A 22,533-nucleotide genomic window follows, 5' to 3' on the forward strand; every position below is an offset into this window, starting at 1 on the left:
GACGGTGGACCCCAGCTCGTTGGTGACCTCCATCCGGTTCATGATTGGAAAATTCTAAATATTTATCGGAAATTACAACTTTTTTTGCGTGTTTAAAAAAAATACAACCTTATTCTTATAAAATACAATGTTTTTTGTAACTTGTTTTTTTTTTCGATTTGTTTCTCATAAAATGTCAGCCTTTTTTTCTCATATCACAATTTTATTTTCCGAATATTATGAGCCTAGTGACCACAGGGAGGCATTGGTTTACGACAAAATAGCAAAGTAATCAATCACTAACCTACACTAACCCAGAAGGAAAGGCACCATTACAGTAAATATTTGAAAAACACTTCTACTTTTTTTAAAAGAGCACCAGCGACACCAAGTGGGCATCACAGTCCAGCCGCACTTTTCAATGGAAGGTTAATTCAACACAGCAGCCCAAACGACAGAAATTAAAAATGTTTAATAAAATCGTTTTTAAAAATTCCAATGCAAATGAAACCAAAATGTGAAATTAAAGAACAATTCACAAAACACATTGCCACATTATCTTGACCCACAAAACTTTAAAATAGATGAAAAACGGATACAAAATTCAAGTAATTTGAAAATCACATTGTTAACTGGCCAAGTATTTTTATTTTTGTACCTTTAACACTAATTGTTGTGGTCTATAAAATGCTGGTTCCACAAGCGAAAATGCTTATTTTTGTTTTGTCTTTCGACAAATTATCCTGTGTTGAGGGCACAGTCTGATTTCATGCAAATGAGCAACGACTCACCCCACCTTCCCCTCTACTGCGGGGTGTGCCAATGCCAGGATGGCTTTCAATGGCATGATAACTAAGGGTGGACCTAGTATTCAGGTAAGCAGAGCTGCATTAAGTTTTTCCCGACTCACAGGTCAGTGTTAGCTTCTGATAAGCATATATGTACTATGAAGTTTTTGACGTTGTGAGGGTGCATTTTTCTTTGATGATGAGTGCATACATACACAGTGGACTGTATAAAGTGCTGCCTCCGTAAGTGAAAATGGTTGTGCCATCTCTCGAGCCTTGCTGAAATGAGTCTGTTTGATGGGACAGCCTTGTCTAATTAAAAGCGAGTGCCAACTGTGAGACCCCTAAAAGATTGCAAAAGCCTTGTTTGTATTTTCACTTGCGGAGGCAGCACTTCATCAACAAGCCACATTGACGACTTCCCCAGGCAATCGAGGACGCCCCGCTTAGCAGAATCCGTGCGCCCAACAACAAATTTGCTTGAAACTGGCAGAGCCTTAGGCCAGGCTAGCTGCCAAGTCGTGGGCGGAGAAACTCAATGAGGGGGTGGGATTATATAAATTCATTCCGAAGAGGTACACCAGAAAGAGAAAATATATGATGAGAGAAATATGTCGCCATCGGATGTTTGCTCCTAGTCCTCGAGGTCGGCTACGAGGTATGGCTCGTACTCCCTGAGGGTGTCGAGGAAGACGTCTTTAGCAGCGACGCTGGACTTGAGAGCCAGCCTGTAGACATTCCTCATCTTGTTCTCGTTGCCCGCCGTTTCTCTGATTTCATTGTAGACCTCGTCCTGGATAACCTTCTTATCCAGCAGGACGTCCAGAATGCGATTAATGTTGCCAATGCGCGGGATCAGCTCCAGCCTGTGTTTATCCACGAAATGCACCTCTGAGAGACAAAACATTAGGAACGTCTGTCAAACCAATAGGTACACTTGCACGTCAAAAACCCAACAATAAACAATTGTAATAGAAATATTGGGGGGGAAATACAGAAATAAAAGAAAAAAGACACTAATATTAGACAGAATAATACTAATATCAAAACATATGAGAAACGTATTATGACAAAAATACTACATAAATAAATAAAAAACAATAATAAAAGTTGTTTGGTGTAAGATTTTTGGGAAAATGCATGTTGTATCTGTATTAGTTTTTACCAGTTTTTGCATAAACTACACACACACACTAAAGTATTAGATAAATAAAATAGAAGAAAAATAATAAAATAACTTAGACAAAATATACAATATATCAGAATGTAATATAAATCTTCTAATATATATATATATATATATATCTATATATATATATATATATATATATATATATATATATATATATATATATAGATAGATAGATAGATATATAGGTGTGTGTGTGTGTGTGTAAGGAAAGGAAAGAAAATGGCAGATTATTTGAAAAAAAAATACTGAAAAATAAAATAGTAGGAAAACCATTATGTAAATATTCGAATAAATTAATACAGGACTATTGTTAAATAAAACAAAATAACCATTGATATCCTGATAGTTACCTTTGCAATGTGTAGTCTCATCTGCACCTCCAGCTTGGCGTCCTGCTGATGCTGCTGCCGCTGTAAAAAAAAATAACAGTTCAAGTTCGAGGTTTCTATTGTATAATTTCAGTTGTTATTCTTTTGTTAACTCTTAAGAAGACTGTCGCTAGCAAAAAAAATGTCGAGCAAACATCCATCCATCCATTTTCTGAGCCGCTTCTCCTCACGAGGGTCGCGGGCGTGCTGGAGCCTATCCCAGCTGTCATCGGGCAGGAGGCGGGGTACACCCTGAACTGGTTGCCAGCCAATCGCAGGGCACATACAAACAAACAACAGTCACACCTACGGGCAATTTAGAGTCTCCAATTCATGCATGTTTTTGGGATGTGGGAGGAAACCGTAGCGCACGGAGAAAACCCATGCAGGTACGAGGAGAACATGCAAACTCCACACAGGCGGCGGCGGGGATTGAGAACTCAGAACTCAGAACTGTGAGGGTGACGTTCTAACCAGTCGTCCACCGTGCCGCCGTCGAGCAAACAAAAGAAATTAAATACAAAAGTAAACCAAGACTCACTTTTGCCAGACGATGGCTTCGAGGACAGTTGGGCAATAAGGGTATCTGCCAAAACAAGATGAAAAGAAAAAAACACATCAATGATTTGCTATGGGAGCGGCAAAAGTGCAAAAGCAATAATGCGGAAAATATCACAAAATGTTATTTTTGAATATTACAAAAATACACACATTTTAAACGAATATAAACCAATGTCCAAAAAAATCAACAGGATCAACAGAATAAAAATTATTCAAAAAAATAATCGAAAAACATTTGAAACTAATAACACACATATATTACTAAAGAAATCAAAAATATTATGACAAAAAAAGAGAAACAATATAAAATAATAGACGTACATAACTAAAGTAAGTAAAGTAAAAAAATAAAAACTTGGGAAAATATAGTTATACTGTAAAAACATGTATATTGCATAAATTTACTAAAAATATATTTTTAAAATCTTACACCACTACTAAATTATAACAAAATTAAAAATATTAGGAAAAAAAGAAAGGGAAAATAAACAAATATTAAATAATAATATTACAAAATAATACAGACCTATTTGTAAATAAAATATTAACAAAAAACAAACATTTAATTATGGTAAAAATATGAACATTGCAGGAAAAAAATGTGCATCACTAATAAAATATTGAGAAAAAGAATATATAAGAGGAAAAATACACATATGTTACAATATACAACAAGATGCAAAATATTAGAAGAGAACCCAAAACTATGAAAAATATTAGAAGAAAATGATAAAATGGACGGATGGAAGGATGGATGGATAATACAATTATCTTATTTTACTTTATTGTTTTAGCATGTTTTTTAAATAATAATTACACCACTACTACACGATATTAAAACTTACAACATATTATTAGACAAATACACATGTATTACAAAAAAAAATACCAAATATATATTTTTGAAAATGTTGACAAAAATGTTTTTAAAACACCGTGTGTGTGCGTGTACACATCTGTGGCCTGGTGTATTCAAACGCATCGGGCCAGATGTGAGCAGGTACACGCACGCTGGTCACCTACTGAGCTCTTTTGCCTCCTCCAAGCACCCGATGAGCGTCAGGAGTTCGGATGTCACGGCCGGAGCTCCGTCCTCGGTAAAGGTGGACACCACCACGTTAGTGACCTCCAGGTAGTTCTTGTCTTCCACCTTTCCGAGCGCCACCTTTCGCTCCCCGCGGCGGTCCACCAGAGCCATGCAGAACTTGTCAAAGTTCTTCTTGGACAAGTTTTCCAGCAAGTTCGCGATCACCATCTTTTTGGTGGGCATCTTCTAGCGTGGATTTGGTGAGGAAAAAACGAGAGGGCGATGTCTGTGAATGAACCGCAGTCAGTCCAGTCGTACTTTCACTTTCGAACAAAGGGCGTTTTTTACCCCTCGGAAATAGGCGTTACGTAAGCACGAGTCTCTGTCTCTCTCGCTCTCTCTCTCACTCACACACACACACATATATATATATTTTGAGTGAGAAATATAAAGTAAATTCCGAATAATCTGATTTATTGGGACAAATATACTGAAGTTTTGAACAAAGCGCAAACGATTAACTTGAGGGTTGGGGTCAGATTGACACATTTACGAGTTATCATGAACGCTGCACCGATGACGAAAGTCATAGGTTCCTCGGTTTGAATAACAACATACTCCAGAATATTGGCTGTCATTTAATAACATAGTCGAATAACAAATATTGCCGTTTACGTAATATAATATTGACTCCTGTTCATTTGAAGCGATTATGTTAAATAAATCGTGTTTCCTGGCATAAAGTAGATTTCCCTAGCTTTTTGCATTTCCGGGTTCTGTAAACGACAAACAAATTTGTTTCATATTGATATTAATAAAAATAATAATAATAATAATTCCTTACTTATTTAAAACAAGTGTGATAGTTTTAATCCAAACAATAATACATCATAACCTTAATTTCAGAAGAAGAAAACATTTTTAAGACAGTACTTCCGGGTTGCATTAACCACAAGCAAATACAGTTGATTTTATTTTTTATTTATATATATATATATTTCAATTGATTAAAACAAGTGTGACTGTTCCATCCAAAATCCATCCGTAACTGTAATGTATTTTTTTAAATACATTTTTTTTAAAAAAACGTTGTTGAAAAGGATTTTCCTTACTTTGTCCCAAACATTATTGAACACTGGAAATTACAGACGCTCAAAGAGGATAATAGACCGTATTTTCACGACCATTGGGCGCACTGTATTAAAAGGCGCAGTCTCAGTTACGGGGTCTATTTCTGTATTTAACACATACATAAGGTGCAACGTATTATTGGACGCAGGCATGGTAAAACAAACGCTATCTTAAAACATACGGTAGCATGCTTGCACGCTAAAACAATGTTTTTAAAAAGGCAGCTGGAGCAAAACTGAGTTCGGTTGTACTTTATTGAAGTATTTAATAATGTACTCACGTTATTTTTTTATCAATCCTCATCCACAAATCCATCAAAGTCCTCATGTTCTGTATCCGAAATGAACAGCTGGGCAAGTTCTCCAACAAACACGGCAGGTTCCCTCTCGTCATTGTCGGAGTCAGTCTAGTTGCCGGGGGGCTGTTCGGCAATGATGCCGGATTTCGCGAAAGCTCGGACAACGGTCAAAGCAGATACCTTAGCCCAAGCATCCACAATCCATTTACATATGGTGGCGTAACTCGCCCGGCGTTGCATCCCAGTCTTAGTTGCACTTGGTTTTTCACAGCGGCTGTGAGATGGGCGCGCATGGAGTCACAGAGCAAAACAGGGATGGTGACGCGTGGAAAAAAACGTGGTCTCTTTACGTACACCTCACTCAGCCACTCTCTCATTTTCTCCTCCTCCATCCAGCCCTTTTGATTGGCCTTAACGATGACTTCGGCTGGAAACTTTTCTTTAGGTGGCGTCTTCCTCTTAAAAATCACCATAGGTGGCAGTTTCTGTCCATTACCATGGCAACCAAGCACAACAGGAAAAGCCAACTTCTCGTGCCCCGTTGTGCGTGTCGCTACCGTGGTGGTCCCCTTCTTCTCCACAGTGTGGTTCACCGGCATGTCGAAAGTGAGCAAAAGTGAGCGGCACCTCGTCCATGTTGGTGATGTGGTTGGGATGGATGTGTTTGTTTGTAATCTTTTTACTGCAGTAGGAGCGGAAGATGGCCAGCTTTTCCTTGTAATCCGCCGGAAGTTGCTGCACCACGGTAGTCCTTGCCCGGATGGATAGATGGCGCCGTTTCATAAAACGAAAGCACCAAGACGGACCTCCTTGAAAATGTTTGATTTTCATTTCTTCTGCAAGCGTTATTGCCCACAGTCGAATGGTGACTGTAGAGACGCTTCTCCCGGCTGTTCTTTGCTCATTAATCCCTTCCAACTCGGGCCACCTCGCCTTGTTTCCGCGGAAGCTCAGCTTCGTCTTCTTGACTTGGCGAAGCTCGTTTTCCTGCTTCCTCCACTTGCTAACCGTGGATTCGTTGATCTTGAATTCTCTCGTGGCTGCTCGATTCCCATGTTCCTCCGCGTAACTGATAGGCTGCAGTTTAAACTGTGCTTCGTAAGCGTGTCTCTTCGTAGGTGCCGTTTTCGGGGGTCCTTAGCCAAACCGATGTTGTTCTGCACAATGCACATACCGGCGCTATATACCTACTGGGCGTGTGCCTTTAGCGTCCTCTTTCACGCGCACCCTTCCCCCTTTAACGTCCACATGCTGTCGTCAGTCACGTCTGCCTTTCCTCTATATAAGCAGCGTGTCTGCAGGAAATGCTCCCAGTCAGTCAAGGAGAGCGCTCATCAAAGCCACACATAAGGCGCCCCGTCCATTTTGGAGAAAATGTAAGACTTTTAAATGCGCCTTATGGTCGTGCAAATACCGTATGCTGATTCAGTTATCGTATGATTTAAAAAAAAAAAAAAAAAAAGAGGGTGGGATTCTTGTAAGACAGATGACAACAAACAGAAAAAATATAAATCACAAAGTGAATTTAGGGATCTACATTTACACATAATGAAACCGGAACAAGAAAGGAACATTAAAATAATATGTATAGCGAACAACGGCTACACTTATTTTCCTCGCATGTTTGCCTTTGTGAATTTTTTAAGGCATGATAAAAATATTTCAATGGCGTTAATAAATTTGGCGAAAGGCTCACTGTTTCAACCATTTGGCACAATGAAAATGTTATTGACCCAGTAAAAAAAAAAATGATATTAATAACGTCTGAATCAGAAAAGTTCAAGTCATCAATAAAGAAATTAATATGGCACAATTCAAAATGGGGAAAATCGTTGATTTTTACTGATATCCATTTTCTATGTCTGTGCCAGAAGCGTTGAGGTACTAGAGCAAATTAAAAAAAAAATTATCCAGTGTTTTGTCATCATTGTTGCAGTAGGAACATTGATCCACCTCAAATTTGAATCTTTTCTTTGGAAATTCTGCTACAGAACAGATCTTGTTTATGATTTTAATTTGACTGCTTTGTTTAATTTGGTCAAATTTACTGAATTAAAGCCCGCCCAAATTATCCCTTTTCCAATAAGCATGAAATATTCTGGATTTAAAGCCATAACTAAAAAAAACTTATTTCCACATTTTTTATCAGTCAGAATACATACTTAGATCAATAGATTTGGTAATACTGTTGGAAAAAAGAAAGCACTTCCTGTTTACGTAAATGAGAAAAGAAGATGTCACTTTCGCAACAAACACGGTAAAATGAAAATATAAAACCAAGCATGATCATTTCTACTAAAGCAACAAATAAATATTTACCATGTTAGCTTCGTAAACTAGTAACTGGAGGATCTCAAAATTGACATTTTACATCACTTTATCACGTTTCCCCATGTCTTTATTTACAGGTTGTATAATCACGTGAGATACACATTAAAGAAGAAATATTGTAAAAACAATTTCAGTTTAAAACAATCCCCAGGTGTCTTAATAACATACCTGCGGTACCCCAAAGATCCTATGTCGACAACTCAGCTGATCATTATTATAACGTTATCATCAGAGGCTAATGCTGGCAACACTGTTCCCAAACACTGCAGCTATGCTTACCTTTACCTTGGTATTTGCGACTTTAACCTCGTAAATTCGACTTCATTCACGTAAAATTGCATTTGTGATTTTTAATCTATTCCCATTTTTTTTTAAATGGTCACATAAAATTGCGACTAATCTCATAAAATAGCAACGCTACTCGTAAAATATTTTTTTCTTTTAAATTTGTGTTGTTTTGTTGTTATTATGCGAATTAACAAACTTTTTTTGTTTTATTCAGACTTCATTTACAAAATGAGGGTTTTTTTTCTCTGAAGAATTAAGGCTTTATTCTCGGAATATGGTGATTTTACTCACGTAAAATTACGTTATTGGTGGAGAAACTCGGTGTGGGGTGGCTATTATGCAAATTAGCTGAAGTGCAGAAAGGCTCGCTCAGACAGATTTTCACAAATAGGCCGATGGCAAAAAATGTACTTGGTTGTGTGTTGTTACACAACCCCAACCATTTGTATGCACACAATATAAAGTTACTTTTACATATGTCCCCTTCCAAAACAGTACATCTGTTCACATTTCACCAAGTTTACAAAAATAACATTTCTAACCAATGGCAATCATAACTGGCGTTATTTGTTAACACATATTGTAAACTCGGTGGCACGGTGGACGACTGGTTAGAGCGTCAGCCTCACAGTTCTGAGGACCCGGGTTCAATCCTCGGCCCCGCCTGTGTGGAGTTTGCATCTTCTCCCCGTGCCTGCGTGGGTTTTCTCCGGGCACTCCGGTTTCCTCCCACATCCCAAAAACATGCATGAATTGGAGACTCTAAATTGCCCGTAGGCATGACTGTGAGTGTGAATGGTTGTTTGTTCCTATGTGCCCTGCGATTGGCTGTCAACCAGTTCAGGGTGTACCCCGCCTCCTGCCCGATGACAGCTGGGATAGGCTCCAGCACCCCCGCGAGCCTAGTGAGGAGAAGCGGCTCAGAAATGGTATAGAAATGGTATATTGTAAACTCACATAAGTGTTTGTTTATAGACATTTTATTGGCATGGAACAGTCATCACACAGGCTGGAAACTCACACAGCAAATGTGGGAAACAGTTCAATTTATTTACTGTAATTAGAAAACAGAGGTAGACCTGTGTTCTGTATACATATAAAAAAATATAATAAATGCACAAACCTCCACCGTATCAACACTATTTACAAAGACTTTTGTTTAGAGAAATACCAGTAAATTCTACGGAGTATTAGGGTCTTACATTAATAAGACTAAGTCAGACATTTATAAAAAACATTTTTTTTTAAATAAATCTCAATTTTGCACGAATAAAATCTTGAAAATTTCGTAAATTTGCAACTATTCTCGGAAAATGGCAAATTTAAAATTGTAAAAAAAAGATTGTGATGTTTGTCGTGTTTGTTAATATTTTTGCCAAATTTCTAATTCTTGTCGTAATAAAATAACATATTTTCCTCCTCATAAAAATTGACAGTATATTTTCAGAAAATGGTGATTATACTAACTTAAAATTCTTTTTTTTTCGTAAGAGTGCCAATTCTTGTCATGTTACTGTGAATGTATTCACAAAATTAAGTTTTTCTCATAAAATGTTTAGTTTTTGTCTCATTATTTCGAATGTATTCACTTTTTAAAATTATCACTTTTCCAGTGAAATTACACCTTTATTTTCGGCAAACAGCAACATTTTTTATGACTCGTCATCATATTGCAACTTTATTCACAAAATACCCAATTTTTGTCTCTTAACAGTAAAAAAAAAAAAAAAAGAATTCTCAGAATTTGATGACAATCCACTCACTTAATTTTACACTTTTCTTTTGTTTCAGAAAATGACACTTTTTTCATACAAATTAGACAATTCTTGGAAAAGGGCAATTTCCAAACGTAAAAAAAATAGTGGAAAATTGCAAATGTTTTTTGTAAAACTTTTCATATTATTGCGATGTTATTCAAAAATAATATTCTTGTAAAATTGTGACTTGTTGGAATTTATTTTGCATAGAATTGCAACTTTTTGTTAGTGTGAATGTATTCATGAAAAACAAATCGTATTCGTTTTGGAAAATGACAATTTCTTGTAAAATTGACACTATTCTCTGAAAATTTCAAATTTACCCATGTGAAATGACATGTTTTTTTGTGGAAATTTTAATTTTGGTTGTAGTTCATAAAAAATATAAAGATGTTTTTTTTTTCCTGGGAAATTTAAATTGTGGGACATTGTGACTTTTGTTGCATTTTTTTTCTCATGAAATTGCTATTTTGTGTGTGTATGTGTGTTTTTTTTTAACACTTTTTCTCATAAAATTCAAAATTTTCCTTGCAATATCCATCCACATAATTCTACTGTATGACTTCAACCCCATGGTCTAAGCATTTTTTATCTCGGTCTTTTCGGTGTGGCCCTAATACTCATTGGTTATTTACCGTTGTTCGAGATGTGGCTTCACGTTTCTCTTTGTCGTGCTTCAAATGCCTCCTTGGCCCTGAGCTGGACATGCTGAACTTTCCCACCACAAATTCTCCTCGCCTCGTGGTGAATTTATACACAAATGTCACTTATTGTGTACATGACATTACTCACACGCTAAGCGGTCCATAGTACTCCATTTTGATTTGTTTTTTTTCACTCCCATCGCTCGCTGCTGAACTCCGACGCCGTCGACTCCGTGCTGCCGGCGGTGGGCAGAATGTTCAGGCTGCTCAGCACCTCCTGCGCCGTCTTTCCCAGCATGCCCTGCATGTCGCAGACGAAGCGGTAGACGTAGCGCTTGCCCGCTGTCTTGTGGATGATGTTCTTGTGGTAGTAGTAGCGAAGGCCCCGGCTCAGCTTCTCGTAGTTCATCTTGGGCTTGTTCTTACACTGACCCCAGCGCTTGGCCACCTGTGGAGGGAAAGACAAGGTTGAGTCCAAAAAAAAAAAAAAAAAAAAACACCTCCCCTCGAAATGGACGCCTCTCTCCATCTGGATTTGAGTAACTAAACACCCCTGGACACCACGACGGAGTTGAGTAATGAATATTGCTTCATATTATTTCAAAAATACGTTTGTAAAAATAAAGGCCTCCTCCAAATGGATGCCTCCCTTGCATCTACATTTGAGTAGATATATGAGGAAATACAGTAAATAATATGGTTTATATTATTTCAAAAACATTGTTTGGAAAAATAAGGACCTCTCCTATAATTGACGCCTCCCTCCATCCACATTTGAATAAATAAACACCCATTGTATGAGGAAACAGTAAAAGTAAGTAAACTCTGTCGTTATGAGAAACAAAATGCTCTAAAACCTTGTTTATTGATATTCCCAAAAGCATTTTGTAAAAAAAAATGAAGGCCTCCCCTGGAATTGATGTCTCCCTTTATGAGGTTATATATGAGTGACAAGTCTTACCTCAGTGGGGTCGGACATCTTAAACTCCCAGCCGTCCCCGGTCCAGGAGATGAAGGTGCGACAGGAGGAGTCCAGAAGAAGCTCCAGTAGAAACTGCCACAGCTGAATAGGGCCAGAACCTTTTGAAAATGGACGTAAAAATACTTCTATTACTGTTACCATGGCAAATCCAAGCTTTGCATTAACCTCAAAAACCAAAGCGGTAGAAACCTGGGTAAGCGGCCATCGCGGCCATGTGACTGTCCCTCTCAGGCCGCTGCATGTTTTTGCGCTTGGCCACACGGGGGTAGTAGTGGTCTGACGGCTGAGGGTTGACGGTGGCGGCGGCGGCAGCGTTGGTGGGGGCGGGGCAGATGGCAGTGGTGGGCGGGTGCGGCAGTGGGCCGCCGAAGCCGCCCGGGGAGTATTCGGACCAGAAGGCTCTCCTTTGGCCGTCCGAGTCCGGGTAGAGGTCGGCCGAGTGGCGAGAGTAGCCGGACTCTGCCTCGCTTTTCCCGCTCAGGAAGGGACTGTGGCTGCCCTCCACGGCCGGGCTGAACTGCCCGCTCTGGGGCACCAGGCTCTGGTAGCTCTGGGGGGCTCCTGGTTCCTGGTAGCCGCCTGCTTGGGCCTGCTCCACCAACAGCCCATCTACCAGAGACAAAACTATAGGTTAGTACCTTTGAAAACTTGACATAAACATCTTTGTACGGTAGTGCCTTGACTTAAGAGTTGAATTCATTCCATGACCAGGCTTGTAACTCAAAACACGCATATTTCAAATCAGCTTTCCGCAACAAAATTAATGGGAATGCCATTAATGTGTTTCAGCCTCCCCAATAATCCCAAAAATGTTTTAAATATTTTTTAATCAAGAAAATAACACTCTATAAAATCAGATTGTTTTTAACATACGTGTATTTTTGTAATCAATCAAAAAATTAATGGGACCCCCCCCACCCCCCAAATATATATATATTATTATTATTTTATTATTATTATTATTATTATTGGGGGGGGAAATCCATATATTTTTTTATATATTGTTAGGACAAATCAATCAAAAGAAAAATGTACAACCCCAATTCCAATGAAGTTGGGGCGTTGTGTTACACATAAATAAAAACAGAATACAATGATTTGCAAATCATGTCTGACCTATGTTTAATTCAATACACTACAAAGACAAGATATTTAATGTTCAAACTGATAAACTTGATTGTTTTTAGCAAATAATCATTAACTTAGAATTTTATGGCTGCAACACGTTCCAAAAAAGACTGAGAAAGTTGAGGAATGCTCATCAAACACCTGTTTGGAACATCCCACAGGTGAACAGGCTAATTGGGAACAGGTGGGTGTCATGATTGGGTATAAAAGGAGCTTCCCTGAATTGCTCAGTCATTCACAAGCAAAGATGGAGCGAGGTTCACCTCTTTGTGAACAAGTGTGTGAGAAAATAGTCGAACAGTTTAAGGACAATGTTCCTCAACGTACAATTGCAAGGAATTTAGGGATCTCATCATCTACGGTCCATAATATCATCAAAAGGTTCAGCGAATCTGGAGAAATCACTGCATGTAAGCGGCAAGGCCGAAAACCAACATTGAATGCCCGTGACCTTCGATCCCTCAGGTGGCACTGCATCAAAAAATGACATCAATGTGTAAAGGATATCACCACATGGGCTCAGGAACACTTCAGAAAGCCAATGTCAGTAAATAGAGTTCGGCGCTACATCCGTAAGTGCAACTTGAAACTCTACTATGCAAAGCAAAAGCCATTTATCAACAACACCCAGAAATGCCGCCGGCTTCTCTGGGGCAGAGCTCATCTAAGATGGGCTGATGCAAAGTGGAAAAGTGTTCTGTGGTCCGACGAGTCCACATTTCAAATTGTTTTGGGAAATTGTGGACATCGTGTCCTCCGGGCCAAAGAGGAAAAGAACCATCCGGACTGTTATGGACGCAAAGTTCAAAAGCCAGCATCTGTCATGGTATGGGTCTGTATTAGTGCCAATGACATGGGTAACTTACACATCTGTGAAGGCACCATTAATGCTGAAATGTACATACAGGTTTGAGAGAAACATATGCTGCCATCCAAGCAACGTCTGTTTCACGGACCCCCCTGCTTATTTCAGTAAGACAATGCCAAACCACATTCTGCATGTGGCTTCGTAGCAAAAGAGTGCAGGTACTAGACTGGCCCGCCTGCAGTCCAGACCTCTCTCCCATTGAAAATGTGTGGCGCATTATGAAACGTAAAATACGACAACGGAGCCCCGGACTGAACAGCTGAAGCTATACATCAAGCAAGAATGGGAAAGAATTCCACCTACAAAGCTTCAACAATTAGTGTCCTCAGTTCCCAAACGTTTATCGAATGTTGTGAAAAGAAAAGGTGATGTAACACAGTGGTAAACATTCGTTGTATTCTGTTTTTATTTATGTTTAACACAACGTTCCAACTTCATTGGAATTGGGGTTGTAGGAAACAACAATATTTTTTATAGTAGTTTTGTTTTTGAGGTGTGGTGCAAGTCAAAATCCAATTTGATTTATTTATATATTTATATAGAAGCAAAAACTCACCTGGTGGATAAGACGTCCACCAGCTGAACTCCTGGAATGAGTCCAGGTTGAAGAGGCCCATGTCACTTGAGTTAACTGTGGGGATAAAAACAAAAACAGCTAATATGAATTTGAATGCATCATATATTACAAATTATATTTTCACATATATATTTCGTATTGACCTTTTTGCGGCTCCGCATAGCAGCTGTCGAGCGGATACTGCTGCGGCTGCGTGGACGCCTTGCTGCTGTCTAACAGAAAAGACACATCTTCACCAGGGTAGTCTAGAGGTTACACACACACACAAAAGTATTGTAAAAATATATATATATATATTTGACAATAAATTTAACAAAAAGTAAGGGAAAAATTCATAAATGTAACAGAAAGTACAAATATTTGAAGTGCACAGAAATGGAGGGTTAATGGGTGTGATGATAACCATAGAACAAGAGATGCTAACAAGTACTTATTAACGTAAAGACACTTATTACACACTAGCTATAAAACACCACTAGGTGACAGTACCACTCTGCAAACACATTCTGTGACAGCGTCAGAGGCTGAACAGTTTTTACTTCATTTGACATTTATTTAGTTAAATTTTGAGTGTTGTATGACCGTAAGGGATGTTCAAATGTAATATAAAACATGGCCTGTACAGTTAATAAAGCTTTGATCGATTGGAATGGCTTAACTGTGAGTATTTTTTACTTTATTTTACTTTTATTTAGTCATTTTATTAGTTGCATTTATTTTTTATTAATGTAATTTTATTTTGACTTCAAACATGGCCAGTACAGTTAATAAATGAATCCAACCGGCGTAACCAAGTATTTGACCTGTACTTCATTACAATTTGACAGTGTTTAGCTTACTTTTACACTGCTAAAGCCATCTGGGATGTTGAAGTGTGACTTAAAACATGGCCTGTACAGTTTAGAAAGCTTGTATTAATGCAACCAGTGTTACTGCAAGTATTTTCTTTCTTTCTTTATTTTTTACCCAATTTAAAAAAATATATTTTTTTTTTTTTTTAACTTGTATGACCCTAAGGAATGGTAAAATGTGACCTAAAACATGGCCTGTAAAGTTAATAAAGCTTCTACGGTGGCCACATAAAAAAAACAAAGTCAACCAGCGAGTGATTTTTCCTCTATTTTGCTTTTATTTAGTTGGGTTTTCACACCATGTAACTTCTCTTGACACTTTAATGACCATTAGGAGTAGACAAATGTGACTTTGAAACATGTAGCCTGTACTGTCAATAAAGTGTTGAATGATCAAATTAATTCACTGTACGTTATTTCTTAGTTGGGGTAAAAAAAAAGGGAAGAACTTCAAAATTGATGTCACTGAAGTCATCGCGCTCCACTTTGGAGGTTCCGCTGCAAAGTTAAACTGTACCTAATGAAGTGTCCGGTGACCTTGCACTCAGACAACAATCCACGCGTCATGAGGAGGGGGCGAACCTGCTGTTAGAGCAATTAGACTAAACACTTATTAGTGAGGTTGGGCGGAAGAGGCATTTGTTTACCATCCAATCAGCCACTTTTTTTTGTGTCTGTGTGCTTTTTTTTCTTTCTTTTTACAGCTCAATGGATGGAGGAAACTGGTGAGGAAAAGCGTGGAGGAAACGCCAGCGGAGGGAGTGTGACAGCGTAGTGATGGAGGGACGTAGGGGGGGGGCATGCACTCTAAATCTGTTGGAGGAGGAAGTCTGGAGGAAAGGATTAGCGAGGGGAGGGTATCTTTAACCTGACCACCCTGATTCACTCACACACACACACACACACACACACAACTACGTGTGTCAAGGCCTCGTTGCCAAAAAAACTGACAGATGTGATGACGATGCTGATGCTGACTGGGAAACGATTTCCTGTGTCCTTCAAGGCTCACAGGAAGCCGGCTGCATAAACAATTGGACCTTCATCATCCTCATTAAAAGCATCATCATCATCGTCATCAAAATCAACCCAAATAAACTCACCAAAAGATGCAAAGTCAAAGCCTCCCGGCACCTCCTGGGTCCTAAAGTCCTCCGCGTAAAAGCCACTCTGGCACACCTCCATCTGGCGGTAAAGCAAAAATTAAATAAAATACAAGTCCACATTTCTTACCTTTTAAAGGATAATTTGCGGGTATTAAATACGTCATGCCTTTATTTTTGCTTCAGGCTTGATGGCGGAGTCCCAGTACATGTTTGTCCGTGTCCCGGCGTGAAGTGAAGTGAAGGCTCCTCCGTGGTGGGACTGGTCCGTTATAAGAGCAGGGGTGGGAGGGGAGGGGCAGCCAGAGTCGTGACCACCGCAGCTGTGACGTCACAGACAGCCAACCAACCCCACCCCCGCTCCACAGCCCCCAAAAAACTTTCATTCATAAACATTGTAGAGATGACGAGAGTAAACATTGCTGTCTGTCATTTTTTTTTTAATTCATTTTCAAAACAAAGATGGTACACATTTGTAGGAGAAAACTATTTAAAAGTTTGAACGATTTATTTTTATTTTTTTAAATAGAATGTATGTGACTCTTTTACAATTACTTTGAAATGATTAAGAATAATTTTATAGGACAAAACTAGATATATATATTTTGTTTTAAAAAACGATGGGCTTAGATATATGTACTCATCTATATTATTTTATTGATGGAAAAGCCACGATATTTTTTCTTCTAAATACTGGGTAATATTTATTTATTATTATATATATTTTTTATTTGTTGGGACGTTTTTTTTTATTCAAACGTGTGGTAATTTCATATCGTTTGGGCAAATATATTTGAATTCAATCAAAACAATATATAATATCTATATTAAATTGTGGTTAAAACTACATAATTATTTAGATATTTTGTAATAATATACAATCCGTTTATCACATTACATAGATTTTCACTGTAATCTAATCTAAATGTGTTTATAGAGCACATTATAGAGTGTTTTAAAAAACACATTTTGTGAAAAAAACCACACATTTTGTGTTTTTTAAAACACACATGGGCTATAAAGTTTCAATTAAAACCAATAAAACACTGAATATTAATAAATAAAACACCAAGCTCACACCTCTTTAGGATAGCTTTAACTGAGAATACTTTTTTTTCGTTTTATATGCTTGGTGAAAACCTATATATAAATTTCAAAAATAAATAACTCGTTGTTGCCTTTAATGTATTGGACAAACGAAATTATTTTTGGAAAGAGTTGGGTAAGAACTTAGTTCCAGAATTATGGTGACAAATTATTTTGATTCAGTTTGGAAAACTTTATTTTGTCACATTTTCTTTCTTGACTTGCTACGAATGTCTCTCAATTGAGCTAGAAAATTTCAAGTTGACCACAATATCCCACAATAAACCCAGATAGTCAATAGTAATAAACGCCGTGTAGTCAATTCAAATCCTAACCAGTAGAAAAAGTTTATTTATTTCTTTTTTATTTTTTTAAATGACAAGCCCAACGACTGCGCCATAATAAGAGTGTGTGCGGATATGAAGTGAAGTGCGGCCTTTTCAAATCAGAGATCGTTTTTCTAATGAGGAGGAAAACAAAGAGAGAGAGAGAGAGAGAGAAAGAAAGAGAGAAAAAATCAGGGTGTATCTTTAGGAGTCATTGGGCTGAAACAATGGCCCGTATAACACACACGCACACACAGCGACTGGTTGATGAAGAAAGTCTTGAAATCACAGCGTGAGTGGACGCTGCAGATAAGGCCTGCTCCAGGGTCTTGTGTAAACAAACAGCACTCTGCTATTCTCTCGCGCACGCACGCACGCGCGCGCACGCACGCACACACACACTCCATCTGGAAAAGTGGACTCTCGGGTGAAATCGTGCGCGTCGCTGAGTCGTGATTGGGGAGCCCCACCTCGGCCTGCCTGCTGGCGGGGGCAACGAGCCGGCTAAGGTTACACAAGAGGCGGCCGCTGATTAACTGCCGTCTGCCGGCGACTATCAGCTCAGGAATCCGAGCAGAGCACCGACACGGACGGACCAAGCAAAATTGGAGTTTGGGGCCCCTCCGTTTCTCCCAATACTATTCATTATTGAATATTATTATTTGAATTTCCCTTTGGGAAACTATAATGAGTATAAATTAAACAATAAGAATTTTAAAAAAAAAAAATAATAATAATAATAATAATGACGCTACAAGTGTGGACTGGCGTTGGTTTACAGTACATGCAGCATAACAAGAGATACACAGGATAACGAATATCATCTAAAGCTTTTCACACCAAGTGCCACCTTAAAAATAAATAAGTAAAGAAACTGAGCTCTCCAAGTACCTAGTAGGCCTAAGTGTTTATAAAAATTTTAAAAAGGCAGGTTTTCATATATGTCGCTGTAGGGTGGAAAGCTCCTCTCCCAATTTGGTCAGTTCCATATTTTGCGGGTCTGTTATTCAAATGTTGGAGCTAGCTTGACAACTTTAACAATACAACGTTAAATAACTCGTAACATGTTCTTTTTCAAAAATTTCCTGAATAATAGTTTTGGAGATGAGAGGATTCCGCCCGACAGCGACCATATTTAATATTATTGTAAGCCACTGTAACATTAAACCCAGTTTGAACAATAATGCTGCACTAAATTAAAGAAATTTTTTAATGTATAGTTAAAAATAATTCAATTTAAAGATATTGCCCACAAGTAAAAGTTTAACTGTTTGAAAATAAAATAAAAACAATCTAAAACATTACATATAAATGTATTATACTAAAAAGTGAAATACAACCGAATGGTACTGAACAAATATACAGTACTGGATTTATAAAAAAAAAAAAAAAAAAAAAAAGTTTAAGCCTCTGTGGAGTTATGCACAATTTGAACATGAACACTGTACTTAATTAAGGAAAAATAAAACAAAATATTGAAATGATGAAAATAAAATGGAATCCACAAAAGTCAAACTTTTTCCTGTTTGAAAACAAACAGTTTAAAAAGGTTGAATGCAACTGTCTTCTACTTTAAAGTTAAGTATAATTGAACTGCAACCAATTCAAGGTGTACCCCGCCTCCTGCCCGATGATAGCTGGGATAGGCTCCAGCGCTCCCGCGACCCTTGTGAGGATACGCGGCTCAGAGAATGGATGGATGGATAATTGAACTGTACTTAACAAATCAACAGGATTAAGAAAAATTTAACACGCCCAGTCGAAATATTCATTCAAGTTTCGTTTCTCAATACATATATACGTTTTAAGGTAAGAACTGAAAACGTGCAAAGACTGAGAAGAATTTAGGCCTGAATTATTGAGATATACTGTACCTTAAAACTCTTTTGCATCTCTTATGGACATATTTTTTTGGGTGCGGCTAAAGCTAGCCTTGTGACGACAATAGCCTGAGGTTGGCAAGCTAATGTGCTAGCCCTCGAGATAACGAGCTGGCTCGACCATGGCGGTATCGCAGACTGAAGACACTGAGCCCATAGGAACAGACGTATTTGACTGACAGGTGAAGCATTAGTTTCCAGCAGTTCCAGAGGTTACACACTGATGTTGGACGAGAAGGCCTGGCTTTTAGTCTCCGCTCTAATTTATCCAAAAGTGTTCTACAGGGTTGAGGTCAGGATTGTGCAGGCCAGTCAAGTTCATCCATATCAAACTCTCTCATCCGTGTATTTATAAACCTTGATTTATGCACTGACACACAAAGGAGGGGCCATCTCCAAACTTCCCACATTGTTGGAAATGTCCAAAATATTAGCCCCTGAGCTCCAGTGAAAGGAACTCAGAATGCTTCAGCATACCAGGGGATTTTGGACAGTCAAACCGTTTGGGTATGACCCCTTCCTGTTCCAACATTTCTGTGCACCAGTGCACAAAGCAATTTTGGAAAGGCCGTCCAGTTCTGGGTAATGTCACTGTTGTGTCATATTTTCTCCACTTGATGATGACTGTCTTCAATGAGTTCCATGGTTTATTTAATGCCTTGGAAATACTTTTGTACACTTCTGCTGACTGATACCTTTGAACAATGAGACCCCTGTGATGCTGTGCAAGTAACATGCAACAGCAAAAATGTCAGGAAAAGCCTACTAGAACATCTGAGCTTTATTTGGGGTCAATCAGAGGCACTTTACAAGGTGGCGGGTGTGTGCTGACTCCCATTTAACATGACTTTTAATGTGAGTGGTTAATTCTGAACACAGCCACATCCCCAGTTAAAAGGGTGTGCACACTTGTGCAACCACATCTCAGTTTATTTATTTTCCCTCTCGCAAAATTTTTTTTCATTTAAGTTGTACAGTTTAAAGGTACATTAATGGTGGAGAAAAGTTTAATATGATTTATCTTTGTCTCGTTTTTTTATATCACAAAAGCCAGGCACTGGAACAGGGGTATGTAGACTTTGTATATCCACAGTATGTATTCATCTATCTACCAAGACTTACTGTAAATGGATGGTTGAATAGATAGATGTACTTTTATGTTTCAGCTCTGACTCCAGGTTTGCTGGCTCTCTGTGTGAAAGAGGGTATAGGTCAATAGATGCAACATCCCGTCTTCGCTGTGTTATGTGTGAACGGCTAAGGTGGCTAAGTGCTGAATCTTCTGTCACAGCTACCAATTTGGCACAATCTCCGTGTGAATGAGGATTTTGATAGCTAGATAGCCAGCTAGCATCAATTTGTCACCTTCACTGTAATATATGTAGAATGTCGGATCGTCTGTCACAGCTATGATTTGTAACACTTGCTTGCTTGTGTGAAAGTGGCTATCACTAGCAAGCTAGTGGCAAAATGCCTCCTTCACTGCATTATATGTAAATGAGTTATCGCTCTGATTTGGAAATTGTGCAGGGTCTCTATGTGAAAAAGGCTATTGATAGCTAGCTTGCTACAAAATGCTGCCTTCACTGGATTATGTGAAAATGAGCTGTGTCTGCAATTCTGCAATTTTTCAGCGTCTTTATGTGAAAAAGGTCATAGGTCGATGCACTATCCGGCCTTCACTGTGTTATATGTAAAAGGCAAAGCGTGAATGCCAGATCTTCAGTAACAGCGGCTAATTTTACAGCCTCTCTGCATCAAAGATACTATTGATACTGTAGATAGATCATTCTCCTGATTATATGTAAAAGGTGGCTAAAAGCCGTATCTCCTGTTACAGCCGTCAATTTTTGAAGGACTTCCATGTGAAAAAGCCTGTAGACAGACAGATAGACAGAGGGCATGAGTCAGTGGAGTCAAGAGGATCACAAAGCAAAAGAAGTTGCTCGGGAATGTTCCTTCATTGTGTCTGACAGGAAAGCTGGGATCAACATAAGGCAACAAAAGCGATCACCTGGAAAAAGACGACGCACATAAACATCCAACGAGCTATTCTGGGAACACTCAAGATATATTTTATGATGACCAGTCAGTTGTGTGCTTTGATACACGGCCAGACATTTTGGTTACTTACCTATCAAAGTTTAGAGTCACAAATATTATTTGGAAAAACAATAATTTTGTAATTTGAAGACACTAAAGTGGAAATTTTATGAAAATCCGCAGATTTTTATACACCATACACATTTGCACATCATTTGGGGAGCTGGTTGGCTTGGGTGGGGGTGACGTTTGCGTGTCATCATTGCCCTGTGACCGTCTCACCTCACCTCCACCAGTCTCCCCAATTTTAATGCACAACACCCCACCACACACGATCACACTACAAGGATAATGGCTGCCAGTCGGGGGCCTGGTAACCATAGTAATCGGGTCGGGTAGTGCGTCTTCACATTTCTCTTGGCTTGACTCCTGGGGCCTGCCCCCTTCGGTTGTTGGGCCGCGGAGGGATGGGGATGGCTCCCCCCCCCCCGGCGAAGCAACTCCGTACACCAGTTGACTAGCATGCATGTCATATGATGTTCATTCACTAATAAGTTCGATAGACATGCTATAGGCTTTAATTGCTTGTGCTGGGACCACTAACAACAACACAGGTTATACTAACATATCAACTCACAGGTTCTTACAGGTGTTTAGACCCTAAAAATAATCCCATCACACCACTCATCAGTAGCACTGCCTTGCTCATTACCCACACCCTGTCCTGTATGATTCTGTCCTGTCTCATTTTGTTCTCTTGGTTAGTTATTGCATGTCCTCACCGGGTCTCGCCCCCCATCCACAAATAAGAACACAATTTGACTGTTGCAAATTTGCTTGTGCTCAAATATATACAGGGTGATTGAAAAGTAACTCCCTATTTTAAAAGACTTATAATTTATTCATATGTTGTAATATTTTTCAAACAGTTTTTTTGTGCATGAGTGGCCAGCCAGAAGTCCTGATTGAAGACCCTGCGACTTTTTTTTTTCTGTGGGGTTGGTTAAAGGAGCAAGTCTATTCTACCAAACCAACAACTTTGGAAGAACTCGAAGGGCGAATTACGACAGATCAGCAAATGCGGTTCCCAGCCGGCTTGAGAAACTGGTGGTTAATGCTGGCGCCCGTATGGAATTTTAAATAAAACTCCATGCAATACATTTTCTTCTCATGTTCATTTCTTGTAAGAATTATAGTTCAGAAATAATTTACAAGTACTTAAAAATAGGGTGTTACTTTTCAATCACCCTGTAGACTGTCGCACTATTGTTCTACTGTGGTTCGTACCCCTATTCCCCTTGTCCAATCTATCCCCTCTGTCTGTT

General features: G+C 38.8%; 2 protein-coding genes across 3 annotated transcripts; both read right to left on the reverse strand.

The window, feature by feature from the left end:
* Positions 1-436: 436 nt before the first annotated feature.
* Positions 437-4,259, reverse strand: LOC133402112 (uncharacterized). The gene is made up of 4 exons (XM_061675702.1): positions 3,912-4,259; positions 2,869-2,913; positions 2,310-2,369; positions 437-1,658 (listed from the first exon to the last, which is right to left on the reverse strand). Exons 1-4 carry the CDS (start codon positions 4,156-4,158, stop codon positions 1,402-1,404), a joined length of 609 nt encoding a protein of 202 aa, XP_061531686.1. The 5' UTR covers positions 4,159-4,259; the 3' UTR covers positions 437-1,401.
* Positions 4,260-8,937: 4,678 nt separating this feature from the next.
* On the reverse strand, positions 8,938-16,130 carry etsrp (ETS1-related protein). 2 transcript variants are annotated; one of them, XM_061675704.1, is made up of 7 exons: positions 16,043-16,130; positions 15,874-15,955; positions 14,063-14,131; positions 13,899-13,973; positions 11,536-11,955; positions 11,326-11,444; positions 8,938-10,812 (listed from the first exon to the last, which is right to left on the reverse strand). In XM_061675704.1, exons 1-7 carry the CDS (start codon positions 16,082-16,084, stop codon positions 10,555-10,557), a joined length of 1,065 nt encoding a protein of 354 aa, XP_061531688.1. In that variant the 5' UTR covers positions 16,085-16,130; the 3' UTR covers positions 8,938-10,554. The 2 variants fall into 2 exon arrangements, with proteins under 2 accessions (XP_061531688.1, XP_061531687.1); XM_061675703.1 differs by having other exon boundaries at positions 14,063-14,164.
* Positions 16,131-22,533: the final 6,403 nt, after the last annotated feature.

Source organism: Phycodurus eques, chromosome 4, assembly GCF_024500275.1.
Source record: "Phycodurus eques isolate BA_2022a chromosome 4, UOR_Pequ_1.1, whole genome shotgun sequence".
NCBI lineage: Eukaryota > Metazoa > Chordata > Actinopteri > Syngnathiformes > Syngnathidae > Phycodurus > Phycodurus eques.